The sequence below is a fragment of the Danio aesculapii genome, chromosome 13, assembly GCF_903798145.1.
Source record: "Danio aesculapii chromosome 13, fDanAes4.1, whole genome shotgun sequence".
Classification (NCBI taxonomy): domain Eukaryota; kingdom Metazoa; phylum Chordata; class Actinopteri; order Cypriniformes; family Danionidae; genus Danio; species Danio aesculapii.
This window is the reverse complement of record NC_079447.1, coordinates 49,650,546-49,662,177: the sequence shown is the minus strand read 5'-3', so window position 1 is coordinate 49,662,177 and position 11,632 is coordinate 49,650,546. Positions and strand designations below refer to the sequence as shown.

The following is an 11,632-nucleotide window of genomic DNA, read 5'->3' as shown; positions in this document are numbered from 1 at the left end:
TATGACAACTAGCATTAATAAAGCAGAATATTAGCAGTCTTGTGTAGCTTCTAATTGTATTTTATCAGCAGACTGTTGGTCAGAAACTATTTTTTATTTCTGAGTTCCTCTCATTTATTTATATACACACACTCACCAGCCAACCGGCCACTTCATTAGGTACACCTTACTAGTGTTAGGTTGGACCCTTTTTTGCCTTCAGAACTGCCTTAATGCTTCGTGGCAGAGATTCAATAAGGTACTGGAAATATTCCTCAAGAGATTTTGCTCCATATTGGCTTGAAAGAATCACGTAGTTGCTGCAGATTTGTCGGCTGCACATCCTATGATGCGAATCTCCCATTCCAGCACATCCCAAAGATGCTCTATTGGATTTAGTACTGGTGACTGTGGAGGCCATCTGAGTACAGTGAACTCATTGTCATGTTCAAGAAACCAGTCTGAGATGATTCACGCTTTATGACATGGTGCGTTATCCTGCTGGAATAAGCCATCAGAAGATGGGTACACTGTGGTCATAAAGGGATGGACATGGTCAGCAACGATACTCAGGTAGGCTGTGATGTTGACACGATGCTCAATTGGTACTAATGGGCCCAAAGTGTGGCAAGAAAATATCCCCCACATCATTACACCACCACCAGCCTGAATCGTTGATACAAGGCAGGATGGATCCATGCTTTCATGTTGTTCACGCCAAATTCTGAGCCGACCATCCGAATGTCGGAGCAGAAATCAAGAATCATCAGACCAGGCAACATTTCTCCAATCTTCTTTTGTCCAATTTTGGTGCGCCAGTGCCAATTGTAGCCTCAGTTTCCTGTTCTTAGCTGACAGGAGTGGTCTTCTGCTGCTGTAGCCCACCTGCCTCAAGGTTGGATGTGTTGTGTGTTGAGATGCTCTTCTGCAGACTGTTGCCTTTCTATCAACTCGAACCAGTCTGGCCATTCTCCTCTGGCATCAACAAGGCATTTGCACCCACAGAACTGCCGCTCACTGGATATTTTCTCTTTTCAGATCATTCTCTGTAAACCCTAGAGATGGTTGTGTGTGAAAATCCCAGTAGATCAGCAGTTTCTGTAATACTCAGACCAGCCCATCTAGCACCAACAACCATGCCACGTTCAAAGTCACTTAAATCATCTTTCTTCTCCATTCTGATGCTCGGTTTGAACTGCAGCAGATCCTCTTGACCACATCTACATGCCTAAATGCATTGAGTTGCTGCCACGTGATTGGCTTATTAGAAATTTGCGTTAACAAGCAGTTGGACAGGTGTACCTAATAAAGTGGCCAGTGAGTATATACAGTATATAACCACACAATGACATCCTCAGTGTCAGGAAACAGAAACGAGTCACTTTAAAGACAGGAAACGTTTATATTTATACATATGTTCATTTATTTATTGATTTGAGATGGATCAAAGCATTATAGATGACGTAAGCAATACTTCAGAACAACCTAACTAAGTACATGTGTGCAATCCAGCGGTCTGGCACAATCCTGACAGGGAAAACAGAAAAGAAACGTTTATATATTCAGTCCTTGGTCCATTACTAGTTGAAAGACACCAAGATTAAATTTCTCAAAGCATTTCATTTCTGAAGCAGTCCTTAAATCCTGTCTACATGTTCACAAAGCGCTATCAGTGGTTGCTTTATGGCGGATGCATTTTTAAAGAGCGCTATACTGATCGTTTGACAGGTTCAAGCCACACACATGACACAGTAGACTAAGGTGTATTGTTGCGCACACACACACACACTCATGCGCACACACATGGACTGACAGCAAGCATTGCTACACATTCAACACATCAGGCACCAGTTCTGCTTCTGGAGGTTTGGAAACAGAAGTTTTGCTGTGTTTAGCTGGCATGTGACCTTTGTTTATCATGACAAATGAAACAAGAAATGGCAAAGAAAGCTACATACTTAAAATAGTAAAATAATTCTATATAAATATATCTTCTGAGAGGTTAAAATGGGGGGGGGGATGGGGGGGGGGGGGGGGATAAGAAGAAAGCTATAACTGTGTGCGATTAAAACTATTATAGACACATTTTGGAAATTTCAGCTCTCCCATTATGACCCTGTGGTGAAAAACAGTTTTGTTTGCATCCAGTCCATTTGTTCTTGATGTTTAAAATCACATTAATGAAATCTATTGGTCTTCCCCTTCATCACTGGAATTGAACAGCATTGAGCCAATAAAAAAAAAAAATATGACAGCAATTCCCAAAAATGATGTGCCGCAGGCCTTAAATCACTTTCAGTCGGCAGAAGATCCCAGACAGAACGAGTCCCCAAAGAGCACGGAAGAAGAGTGTTGTGCAATAATCAGCAATTAAATAGCACTAGAGTAATGCTGCTGCATTCATATCTGAAACCAGAAGAGAACATGCTTTTACTCGGCTTGAACGGATAAAACAGCTCTGCTTAATTATTTAGCATCATGTTCTTTCTCACCTGTGTGGCTGCTTGATGGAGCCACTTTTCCTTGTCGCCGCCGAGCTTCATACAGGAAAACAGGTCACATACTATGGGGAGGCCGAGCCTTTCCTAAATAAACCAATAGACGACATCAGTATTGCAAACTGATTTTAGCAGCATGATTGTGGAGCAATGAATTCTTGCAAGATTGTTCCCTAATCCTGTGGTGCCAAAGTTTGTCTTTATTATTTCGATGAAATAACCACAGTTGATTTGCTATATTTAATACTGTACTATATTTTATCATGTTTTTAATGTTTTGTAGTATTTCATTATATTAACGCAGTAGTTACGATCGGTTTAAAACATATAAAATATGTATTATTTTGTGGGCTTGACAAACCCCCTATAGAAAACACACTGTCATCTCTGTGACACTTTATCCGACACTTGCACCAGGTTTCTTTATTTCTCTGAGCACAAACAGTTCCTTTGTAAAACTAGCACTTCTTGTGTATTGCCTCATTGTGGAATCGCTGAATGCCTTCTTAATTGCAAGTCATTTTGGACAAAACCATCTGCTAAACGACTAAACGTGAATTTTGTTCTTAAACTGTAATAAAATTCAAAAGCATAAAATAAAATTTGATATCTTAAAAAAAAATTTAAAATAAAAATAGTAACCAAATATTTCTACTAGGTAAGATTCATTTATAAATGTGAACGAGCCTTTTTGGTACCATTTAACATTTTCCAACCATGTAATTATATTTTTCTACACAGCAAATGTGGGAACAATAGTCGCTCAGGAGTGATATTGTTAGACTGCCCACTCCCATTCAAATTACAACAATTAAAACAAACACACACAAGAAATGCACGTACGCCAGACATGAAGTTGGCGTGGATCAACGCACACTTACGTTCATTTCATGGTTAGTAAATCCAAACGCGAGCGTGAAATCTGGTGTACGCAAAGTTTTTGTGCGTACGCAGCGTTGATACATGAGGCCCCAGGTCACTTGGTGCATGACTTGTCATCTTACTTCGCCTCTCTCCTCAACACTGTCCCGTGATAACAATCATGCATACGCATTTTTAGGCATTAAATAAATAATATTCAATATTTAATACTTGTCTCCTATATAAGTGCATTGTTTTTATTACAGTATAACGGTATTGAAACTGACACGTTGCTATTTTTAGATCCCGCGGTATACCATATTACCGCCCAAGCCTAGTCCATATGCTTTATTTACAATACAGTTTGTAAAGTAATCATTTCTGTCTTTTAGTAGATGTATTATAAGAGAGACTTACTTTGTTTACCAAATAAAGTGGATCCAAAGGGATTTGCATTGTAAACCTCAAATAAAAGTGAAAAATGTGTTGTTTTTTATTTGATATATTAAGTTTTTAGTTATGATACTCCCAAAACTCTGCACAAAAACAGCAAAAATGTCGGCAGATTCTGTCTGGCCCTACTCGTTTGTCGTCGCAGAAAAATTAAATATTGCAATGTCGGTTTTTTACAGTATCGTGCAGCCCTACATACTACCATGACATTTAACATTTAAAGAGGTGGTTCACCCTTATAACCCTGTCAAAGAGAGATCTCCGGCTCACCTGTGCACTGACCCGCTTGCGTAAAAGCCATTTGTCCTCCTCTCCATCTTTTCCATCCTGCTCCTTTGCCTTCTTGCTCTCTGCTTTATTTGGCATCTCGGTAGCACCGCTGATTTGCTTGACCGCCGGATGCAGCCAGTTCTCGGTCTGCAGAGGGTTCTCGCCGGAGCTCTCCGAGTTTGCGAGTTTAATGTGTGGGATCGCCCACGCAGACAGAGGCGTCAGGTCTGGGGATTTGGCAGTGTTACTAGGGTGCAGCCAGGCCTCAAGGATGGCCTGAACCTTCTGCTGCTGCTCCTGCTGGTGGCTGGAGGCTTTGTTTGTGCTGTTCTTATTGACGGGAACGCCGTTTTTATCTCGACCCTCTTTCTTGAGGAGCCAAGCGCTAAGAGCTTCTTTTCCGCAGTTGTCTTCGCAGACGCATTGGGCGTAGCTGGTGCAGGTCTCATTGGCTTTGCATGTGCTCTCCAGAGGGATGGTCTTGTGGAGCCACATCTCCATGGGATCTGGAGTGGTGACCGGAGTGGACGGCGGTGGTGTTTTTAGGCACTTGAGCTTTCCGAGGTTTTCAATCTCCACAGCTGTGGTGCGTGTGGAACAGCAGGAGCCGCAGTCGGATTTTGATAGCCAATCACTAGAGGAGAAGCTCTCGTAGAAAGGTTTGAAGATCTGCTTGAAGCGCTCTGCATCTGGGTTGGTTTGATTTTGCTTGACGGGGCTTGAGTTGACGAGCCACTTGTCGAGTTCTTCTTCCTCAAGGGTGTCGTTTGCTTTTTCCTGCTCATCTTCCAGCTCATCCAGATTGAAGTCGCTTTCGTCGATCATCTCAATGGAGAAGGTGGAGCTGCTGCTGCAGGTTCGCTCACGAATCGGCAACTTCTCCTTCAGAAGCCATGACTCCAGATCCTGGAGCTGGCCCCAAGCCTTCTGGAAGTCGAAGGCTGGTAGCCGTTTCTCTTCCTGTAAATTGTTGGTTAAAAGCATTAGTGTGCGCAGACTTAATCTATATATATGGTTTTACAAAGGTTACATTTAACCTAAGGACGTCCAGATCTGATCATGTGATCAGAAATCAGGCCCGAACACGCAGTTTCAGACTCGATCGGAATCGGACGTTACCTCCTGATCAGGACTGGAATATACAGTTGAAATGAGAATTATTAGCCCCCCTCCTGTTTATTTTTTCCCCCAATTTCGGTTTAATGGAGAGAAGATTTTTTTTCTACACATAATAGTTAATAACTCATTTCTAATAACTGATTTATTTTATCTTTGCCATGATGACAGTACATAATATTAGACTAGATATTCTTCAAGACACTTCTATACAGCTTAAAGTGTCATTTAAAGGCTTAACTAGGTTAATTAAGTTAACTAGGCAGGTTAGGTTAATTAGACAAGTTATTGTATAACGATGATTTATTCTGTAGACCAGGGGTCACCAAACTTGTTCCTGGAGGGCCGGTGTCCTGCAGATTTTAGCTCCAACCTTAATCAAAACACACCTGAACAAGCTAATCAAGGTCTTACTAGGTATATTTGAAACACCCAGGCAGGTGTTTTGAGGCAAGTTGGAGCTAAACCCTGGAGGGACACCGGCCCTGCAGGACCGAGATTGGTGACCCCTGCTGTAGACTATCTTAAAGGGGCTAATAATTTTGTCCCTAAATAGGTTCTTAAATTTAAAAACTGCTTTTATTATAGCCGAAATCAAACAAATCAGACTTTCTCCAGAAGAAAAAATATTATCAGACATACTGTGAAAATTTCCTTGCTCTGTTAAACATCATTTGGGAAATACTTAAAGAAAAATAATCTAGTGAGGGTCTAATAATCCTGACTTCAACTGTATATGTATTAATATATTTATTCTTATTATTTTTTAGCACATCTATAGTTATGCGATGGCACAGAGTTAGACCTCTTTCTTGACCTCACACACTTCGGCATGACATCATTTTGTTTCAGAGACGCTATTGGTTAAATGCCGGCAAAGGAGAACACGAAAGCGCGAATATGTCTGAAGGTATTATAAAGTTGATGACGGCAACATTGCAACAGTAAACTGGAGATATGGAAACTTGGGATTTCCTCCCGGGTACTTTAAGTTGAGGTGCTGTTTGTTTTTATATTAGATTTACTGTTGCACTAAAGTCCAAAAGTGAAGAATTGATGTTGTTTATTACTTGATTGTTCAAGCTACCTCACAGAAGTGCTCTGTTTGTTAACAGAGTTGTTGAATGTTAAACTAGGGTGAATTCAATAAAAAATAAGGAAGATCCTGGATCTGTTCCTTCGCTCTTCTTTATTTTTTTTAAGGTATTATAAAAAGTACTGATGTTTTGGTATGAGTAGATACTCAAAATCCAACGACTCAGAGTCAAGGCATTATCAGAACATCCCTAATTTAACCCTTGTGTGCTGTTGGGGATGTTTTATTCACTCTGATGTGTTTTGAGGCTTAATTTGGCCACAATTTTCTCTGTTTTAGAAAATGGATTGATTTTTGGTGACAAATCTCATCTTCACACATATTTTAGGAAAATGCTTTTTATGCTTTTTACATTTTAAAAAATTCAATAAAACACACTGGAAAAATTGACCACCCTTACGTTATATTGGTGGCTGTTTTTGCCCCATTGACTTTCATTATAATGGCATTTTTGGATAGCAAAGCCATGACAATTGATAGTGGCTGGTGCCGTTTCTCTTCCGGTCAATTGTTTTTTGTTTTAAGTTAGTGTGCACAGACTCAATATACATGATTTTACATAGGTTGCATTTAATGGAAGCCTTAATTAAGAAAGATCTATTCTTCAATGCCAGAGATGCACAAACTTTAATTTGGCCCTTCATCCCATCTGAGAAAAGGGAGAATGATGGGGTATTTTGGCGGGGGATGCCTTTAACAGAGATTGTCATTTCTAATTTAATGTAACTTTTGTTTTTTTAACTGTTGAGCTACAAAACAGCAAACTGAAATGAAATGTTTCGATTAAATGTTGTGAATGAATCAGATTAAAATAAATAGTCACTTGTTGGATAGCGGACATTACAGAAGACATCAGCAAGCAAATCAATGTGTATTTTTTAGTGTTATAAATGGGGTTGTTCATGTTTTTTTATTGTAAGGCATTCATTCATCATAAAATGTACAAAAAAAATATAATTATTAATACAATTAAAGTATTTTAAATGTAATAAATTATAGTAGTATTTATATTATACAATAAAATTTTACATACGTACACACATACTTTATTACATCACATTATATCAGATGTTATTAGTTGGAGCAGTGTTTCTCAACCACGTTCCTGGAGGACCACCAGCTCAGCACATTTCCATGTCTCCTTACCCAAACAGCTGATTCAGATCATCAGCTCATTAGCAGAGACTGAAAGACCTGTAATGGGTGTGACAAAAGAGACATCCAAAGCATGCAGTGCTGGTGGCCTCCAGGCATGTTTGCCCCAAGCTCAACCCCGAATTGCTGTTGTTTACTCTCAAAACAACCCATCCCCCCCAAAAAAAAGTGTGATTTCCAAAACATCAACTCGAATGCACTTCATTTAAATGAAATAATAAATAAAATCACCTGAGATTCCTTGGAAACAAGCAGCCAGTCATGAGGGTTTGTGCTTAAGTGGTATTTTACTGGAGCACTGCAAACTGGATGATTCCCCAAAAGCCACTCGGTCAGAGGTGTAGTGCGTTCAGGATCCAATTTCTAAACAAGATGTGCATTTTATTTTTTTGGCATGTACACCAAGGAGCTGGAAATGACATAAGCAGTGTGCAATAATCAATACCAACCTGCTTCTTAAAAGAGACTGGACAGTCCTGGAGAAGCCATGGTCTTGCCAAAGACTCTGAGGTCTCCATTTGCTGCAGTGGAGAGAACTTATGAATACACATGCTATGTGGAAGGACGCACATCTATTTATAGCATCGGTATGAGTACATCATATTTTCAGACACTCTATTCTCCCTTGTAACACTGTGAGCCTGTCAAGAGTCAATAGATATTTTAATTCCATAAATATAACTGGTAACATGAGCACTATCTTAAACACTGCTGATTGGCTATTGTGTTCACATGCTCAACATATATGACTGTGATTCGTTGTGAAGGTAATCAATTACATGTTTTCAAAGCCGCGTCAATTAGCTGATCAGTCTATGAGAGATCTGCTGATAGATCGACACTGCTTTGAATCTTTGTATCTGTGTGAGAGTGGTAAACCAATGACCTTCATAGCCAATCACAGTCATATCTGTTGAGCATGTGAACACAACAGCCAATCAGCGGTGTTTAAGAACAGTGTTGGGTAAAGTTACTTTTGAAAGTACGGCATTACAATATTGAGTTTCTTCGCAAAAAAGCAACTAAATGCGTTATTAGCTACGCAAGTGGGTAACGGTTGGTTTATACTTCTGCGTCAAGCGATTGGTGTGGCTCAAACTCGCTCATTTAGAGGCGTGCAACAACTTTAATCAAAGTAAACACAAAACATCTGGACCTCCTTCACAGGACTCAACACTTGTAAACAGTCGCTCCATCTGGCTCGCGGCTCTCAGCACTGCCCACACTCGTCACAGCTACCAAGCTGACCATTCACAGTGCTTGCACTATGCGTCGTTGCGATGTGAAGTTAAATCTCCAATCACCAAAAACGGCTGCAAATCTTTAGCAATAAACACCAGCACTGCCTTTGTTTTTTTTTTTTGTGTCTCTCGGAACCAGTCGGGTATGTTTGCTTGAAGGATTCAGCAAGGGATTATTACCTTCTCTGCTATCCTGCCTTCAGACAGTGATATTGCTGGGTGATGGCGCTGCAGATGTGCGGTCATGGTTATACGTGTAAAACAATGCTTGCACAGTTATTTTTTGTTCACCGTTTTTTCTTTCATTGGCATTAAACTTACCGGCGAAACCAAAATGTCCTCACACTGCAGCTTTGAAAGACGCCGGCGCTTTCTCGTATTGTTACCTCACTTCACCGCCGCTCGCCATGTTAAGTGTGGAATGATGGTTAAGCGCCCCCTAACTTTAAAGCATAGTGATTGGATATTTACTCACGGGGAGGAGTTTCCTCATTTAGCTCGTAGACTTACACGCACACACAGTGAATTCGGGGAGATATAAAACGCACAGAAATTATTTGAACGCAAAACCGAGAAAACGGCAATTCACAAGTGCGTATTGAATCGTCGAGGTCGTACGGAATGATTCAATATTATATTGAGATATAATATATATTTATATTTATCTATATCTCTTTATCTATATATCTATATCTATATCTCTTTATCTATATATCTATATATCTATCTATAATTTCTATTTTATTCTATTGTACAACGTATATTGTATTGTCATTCTTGTGACATGTTTTACTTGTCTATGATGGCCAAAAATCACTCAAAGTTAAGCCATTTCAAGTCAACAACACTAATATAAAGACACAGACAAGTGTATAAATGCGCAGTTTCACACACCTCTGAGGCAATTGTCCCAAATGATGTGATGGCCTTACGCAGAGTGTGCGCATCTGCTTGAAAACTCATCTCTGGGGTTTCTTCAGGAGTCAGATTAAGAGAAGAAAGCCTGAAATGACAAAATAAAGAGTTTTAAAACTCTACTTGTATTACTTGCAAAGACGTATTATCATTTGATATTCCTTAAAGATATACTTTGGGAGATTTTAATATCACTAGCATCTCAGGCATTGAACACACTGAAGCATACAATGCAAACTAGTCTAATTAAATGTAGTTACTCACTTTTCCAGGCAGTTTGAGAGCTGGGTGGTGAGATTGTTACTACCGGAATACTCCAGCTGATGAATGAGTATGTCAAACTGGCCTTTCAGCTGTGAGAAACATGACAGAACAAATGCCATTTCAGCTTTAAACCAATTCAACCGAAGCAGAAGAGTTTCACTTCAACATTTTTGGGGTTTAAAGATTCCATAGCTAATAAATGTAGCTTCAATAGTGAGATCTTGAAAATGTACCTGTACTTTTAATACATCGGCTGACACCAGTAAGTCAATACAAGGGCTGAACAATTCTAATTTAAATCACTATCGTGATTTTAAATGATGTAATAAAATATATAAACACATTTATTCTCCTTCTGAGAGCAAATGGCCTGTCCTCTTTGTGCTTATTAACCAACAAAATAGGGCTGCACAATATATCGTTTTAACATACACATCACAATGTACACATCTGCAATAGTCATAACATCGTAGCATGCTCAATGTCCAGTTGAGATTATAGTATATTTTAGTTTATATATTGAGATTATAGAGTTTATGAGATTATATTGCAAAGTATCCATGTGGTTTCCATGTGTTTAGTAAGAAATTATTGTTTGTAGCTTTAACAAAGGCTATTTATATTTAATTATTAATGCGATGAAGACCATACGCTGATTATTTACATTTGATAATTCAAGTTCTGTGTCTGAATGCTGTACGAAAGCCACTGTTTATTTCATTTGTATCTTTGCTCTGTTGTATTTATCTATCCTCATAATTTATTATGTTATGCATATAAGGTATCCTACATACTTATCTTAATCAATCTAAAATAATTAATTATTTCCAAATAGAGCCGTTTATTTCATGTGATGAAATTGTATTTATAAAAAAAATAAAATAAAAATAATAATACATAAATAAAATAAATAAATAAATAATTAAATTCAATTTTTAAAAAATTTCACAAAATATACTTGCAGAAAAACGAAATATTGCAATATTTGTTTTTTCCCTCAATATCGTGCAGCCCTACAATGGAGTGAGCGCACCTACATTCTGCATAATCAGCATTTTCCAATGCAAACGTGGGTAACGCCCACCATTAGAAACAACTGAAGACTATTGATTAAGATTTGATTGTTTTTTTTTTTTTAAATCAAATCTAATCTATTGATTATTTTGCAAAAAAAAAATTAATAATAATAATAAATACATAAATACAGTCATAAATACATTGTATATCGGCTAGTACAACTTTGACAAAGGTGGCTGCACAAATGACCAGCAAAACTCACGGAATATAGCTGCTGTAGCTGCTGATGTAAAGTCTCTCCTTTGAGCTGCTCCACCAGATCGATCTGCTCCAGCAGCCAGACCTCACGAGAGCGCAGGATCTCCAGATGTCTACTGATACAGCTGTGCAGCTGAGACTTCACCTGAGCAAGCGGACAGAAACACACACATCAGTCTTCACATCTGATTTGAAAATGCTGAGGTGCCAAGCAGCTTTTAAAACTGATAAGACGACCCCACCTCCTTGACACCTTGCAATGTTCAGAGCTCCACAATAATGAATACAAGGTCCTTATTCATTACTCTACTCTGAACCAACAGTGCAGCTGTTTTGAGAGATTACTGAGGTTTCTCAACAGAGCTTAAGCCAATGAGTGGAGATTCAACGTACTCGCATACAAAGCATTTCTGAGACAATTTCTCAATTGTTAATACATCTGAACTTGTTTAGCTGTGGTCTAGTGAGTGCTCCATCTAAATAATAATTAACTGTGCCTATGGGATGTG

At 38.9% G+C, this 11,632-nt stretch overlaps 1 protein-coding gene across 1 annotated transcript; it reads right to left on the bottom strand.

Moving 5' to 3' along the window:
* Positions 1 to 1,378: 1,378 nt before the first annotated feature.
* On the bottom strand, positions 1,379 to 11,277 carry ncoa4 (nuclear receptor coactivator 4; the record flags this gene model as incomplete). Its single annotated transcript, XM_056470438.1, has 8 exons — positions 1,379 to 2,385; positions 2,472 to 2,564; positions 4,062 to 5,021; positions 7,660 to 7,791; positions 7,878 to 7,949; positions 9,564 to 9,672; positions 9,849 to 9,937; positions 11,128 to 11,277. Coding segments are annotated over 8 exons (1,611 nt in total), but the record flags the coding sequence as incomplete, so codon positions are not given.
* Between the last annotated feature and the right edge of the window lie 355 nt (positions 11,278 to 11,632).